This window comes from Colossoma macropomum, unplaced genomic scaffold (genome assembly GCF_904425465.1).
Source record: "Colossoma macropomum unplaced genomic scaffold, Colossoma_macropomum, whole genome shotgun sequence".
Taxonomy (NCBI): Eukaryota; Metazoa; Chordata; class Actinopteri; order Characiformes; family Serrasalmidae; genus Colossoma; species Colossoma macropomum.
In genome coordinates, this window is record NW_023495299.1 from 5,517 (window position 1) to 9,705 (window position 4,189).

The window sequence follows — 4,189 nt, forward strand, 5'->3', positions numbered from 1 at the left end:
TTTATTCCGGTAATTTCAGTCAGACACAACAGAATTTTTTGGTGACATTTAAAGTCCACTTTAGTCCAAAATTATACTTAAATTAGTGTTTTCTAAGATCCAGTCAGCAAAACTAATTAACCTCTTTTTTCTTTTTGTTTTATTTTTTGATGTACACTATTTATTATAACACTATTTGTACCACTGAGGGAATCGGCAAATATAACAAATATAAAAGCTCTGCCCTCAAGTGCTCAGACATGTGAGTAAACACCTACAAAAGAACAACCCGCAAATGTAATGTGTCATTACACTTGGAACATCATATAATTTGGCTCACGCAATTAGTAGCATGACTGAAAAAACCCATCATTTTAAAGTATGAAAGGTGCTATATAAATTAAGGCTTTGTTGCTAGTATTATTATTATTATTAGTAGTAGTAGTAGTAGTATTAATATTGTTGTTGTTGTTGTTGTTTCTTTACAACTTCATAATTTCATTAACACCTATATCCACTCATGCCTGAACTTTCAGTTTCTCCTTTGTCTCAAGCTTGTTGATGGCTCAATTATTTCACTCTGTCTTTTACATCCTGCACCTCACATGTGTGCGGTTAGTTGGTGGGGTTGTGTGCATTTTGCATGATAAGCTGCAGTCTTAGTAAATCTAATTCTGATTTCAGGTGTAATGTGGGCACATATTGCAGTCATATCAAGGCACATTCTGCACTGTGTCAGCACTTGTATGTACATCTGGTCCTGAATGAGAGGAGTTCATTTGATTGGATGTTGCGTTAGCACAACTATGCACACTACTTGATGCTGTAAGACTCTCACTCTCTATTTTTCTTTTTGTTGTACAGACAGTGTAAGGTTGGTGGATGGTGGCAGTCGCTGTGCTGGGAGAGTGGAGGTTCTTCATAGAGGACAGTGGGGAACGGTGTGTGATGATGGCTGGGATATGAGAGGTGCTGCAGTGGTGTGTAGAGAGCTGCGCTGTGGCGAAGCTGTAGATGCACTGAGTGATGCTCACTTTGGACCAGGATCAGGACCAATCTGGATGGATGATGTGGACTGTAGTGGATCAGAGTCAACACTGAAGAACTGTAGATCAAGAAGATGGGGTGAAAATAACTGTGATCATAGTAAGGATGCTGGAGTCATTTGCTCAGGTAAACTAAACTATATCTATACATGACTTCAGACCGTATTTAACAGCTACAGTTAAACGACTGAGTACATAAACACAACAAAAGGCATACAAATTATACATTTGATAATGGTAATACTTTAGGAGTCAGGCTGGTTGGTGGTTCTCGCTGTTCTGGGAAAGTGGAGGTGCTTCATGGAGAGACCTGGTCCACAGTATGTGATGCTGGCTTTGACCAGCAGGATGCAGAGGTTGTGTGTCGAGAGCTGGGCTGTGGGCTTCCTGTGGAGGTGCTGGGAGCAGCTGCTTTTGGCAGAGGGGAGGGTCAGGTGTGGTCAGAGGAGCTTCAGTGTAGAGGCAACGAATCTCAGATTTCCTTTTGTCCAACATCAACTTCACTCAAACACAACTGCTCCTATGACAATGATGTGGGACTGGTGTGTGCTGGTAAGAACAGCATTTTTCATAGTTATATATTTTTTTCTTAGCATGCATGCTATACTGTAATGTATGTAGGAGTTTGATATTCTATCTGTACCTTTCTATGACTCTGTGTCTTTAATCTTACTCTCATTCTTTGCACAGAGAGTGTGCGGCTGGTGGATGGTGGCAGTCGCTGTGCTGGGAGAGTGGAGGTTCTTCATAGAGGACAGTGGGGAACAGTGTGTGATGATGGCTGGGATATGAGAGATGCTGCAGTGGTGTGTAGAGAGCTGCGCTGTGGAGAGGCTGTAGATGTACTGAGTGATGCTCACTTTGGTCCAGGATCAGGACCAATCTGGATGGATGATGTGGACTGTAGTGGGTCAGAGCAGAATCTGAAACACTGTATTTCACCAGGATGGGGTCAACATAACTGTGATCATACTCAAGATGCTAATGTCATCTGCTCTGGTAAACTCATTCAATAATACACATTCTTTCATCATTTTTATTTCTATTTTATTCAATATATAAAATATTTTGTCTAGTAAACTTTTTATTAATTAAAAACGTTCATTTGAACATCCTCTTTGCTGTGATGGTAATAGGAGTCAGGCTGGTTGGTGGTTCTCGCTGCTCTGGGAGAGTGGAGGTGCTTCATGGAGAGACCTGGTCCACAGTGTGTGATACTGACTTTGACCAGCAGGATGCAGAGGTTGTGTGTCGAGAGCTGGGCTGTGGGCTTCCTGTGGAGGTGCTGGGAGCAGCTGCTTTTGGCAGAGGGGAGGGTCAGGTGTGGTCAGAGGAGCTTCAGTGTAGAGGCAATGAATCTCAGATTTACTTCTGTCCAACATCATCTTCACTCAAACACAACTGCTCCCATGACAGTGATGTGGGACTGGTGTGTGCTGGTAAGAGTTCATGCTTCAAAGTTAATCTCATTTTATTCTGAGCTACAAAAATTCAAATACTGTAAGTTGTATTATGTATTATATATCTCATGTTAATTCTAATTCTTTCTCTCTCTCTCTCTCTCTCTTCTCTCTCTCTCTCTCTCTCTCTCTCTCTTTCTCTCTCTCTCTCTGTTGTACAGACAGTGTGAGGTTGGTGAATGGTAGCAGTCACTGTGCTGGGAGAGTGGAGGTTCTTCACAGAGGACAGTGGGGAACAGTGTGTGATGATGGCTGGGATATGAGAGATGCTGCAGTGGTGTGTAGAGAGCTGCGCTGTGGAGAGGCTGTAGATGCACTGAGTGATGCTCACTTTGGTCCAGGATCAGGGCCAATCTGGATGAATAATGTTGACTGTAGTGGATCAGAGTCTACACTGAAGAACTGTAGATCATCAGGGTGGGGAAGAAATAACTGTAATCACAGTGTAGATGCTGGCATCATCTGCTCAGGTAAACTACACAAACCTTTAGAAGAATTTTTGAATTTTGATGCTAACTTTCATACTTTGCTTAACTTGCTTTTACATTTATTTATTTGTTTGGTTGTTTGTTTGTGTTAAATAATGAGTAAGAAAAATGTAATGGCTTCTGAACCTCCTACATGTCTGCTGTCTGCATAGTGGCGAAGTGTCCTGTAACGGTGGCAGATGGGACCAGACACTTACAGCAGAGGCTTGAGTTCAAAACTTTTGCTATCAAAAGGGCTATACAAACTCACAGTTGGTAAACACAAGCAGAAGGTCGAAGAGCAGGGAATCAGAACAGAACTAAAGGGCAAAACTGGAATCACAAACAGAAAACAGGTCATGCACAGAGTAGCAGAAAGTGGCACAGTAGAAATGCTCAGTACGCACATGGGAGTGGCGATACTTTGCAAAGAACTAAGCTAAAGCCTGGGATTATATACTAAACTAACAGCACAAGAAAACAAAGAACAGGTGTGGATGATTAGAAGTCAGGTGATCTGGAACTGTGATAGGTGGATCTCTGAGAGTCCTGTCACGTGCTGCAGCAAGGGGTTCTGGGAAACATAGTCCTGAGAGGCAGAGTTGGCTGTAGGCTATGACAGCCATGTCAGGAGAAGGCGTGACAAAAAAAAAAAATTACAGTATTGTCTTCAGAAACATAATAGTTCAGTTTTTTTTTTCTTCTTTTATTTCCTGACAGCCTAACCATTTTGAAGACGTCACGCAGAACAACGTTAGAAAACCAAAGAACTTCCTATCTGCTAGTTGAGACGCCAGCTGAGTAGGAGTAAATTAGCAGAATGTAGCCAACTACACTCACCTAAGAACAACCATACTGAAAGGGACAATATTAGACTAAAAACATGCACCAAAAAAGGCTACAGATTCTTAGGCATGAGAACAGACAACCAACACAAATAAACTCAACACTCTTAAAAGGTCTTGGCCCACCAATGGGCCCAAAGTTTTATTATACACTTCTCTAACCTAAGAGTAGCTCAACCAGTTCGCATTGAAATCCCTGTAGTTACTAAATAATAAGCATTAGTTTGTAATAAGCCTAGGATTTTAAGGGGTTAAAGCAATTAAGTGTATTCACAAAAAACAGAATGTACACAGAATGTGGCAGAGTAGCACAGTCTTAAGGTTAATACCAATTGTGAAAACTGAATTAAATTTCTTTAAAAAGACAATGAAAGACACAGAAGGGGATAAAA

The 4,189-nt window shown here is 41.3% G+C and overlaps 1 protein-coding gene across 1 annotated transcript; it reads left to right on the forward strand.

The window, feature by feature from the left end:
• Positions 1-843: 843 nt before the first annotated feature.
• On the forward strand, positions 844-2,397 carry LOC118801667 (deleted in malignant brain tumors 1 protein-like; the record flags this gene model as incomplete). The annotated part of the gene is made up of 4 exons (XM_036562029.1): positions 844-1,152; positions 1,218-1,577; positions 1,716-2,024; positions 2,162-2,397. Coding segments are annotated over 4 exons (1,214 nt in total), but the record flags the coding sequence as incomplete, so codon positions are not given.
• Between the last annotated feature and the right edge of the window lie 1,792 nt (positions 2,398-4,189).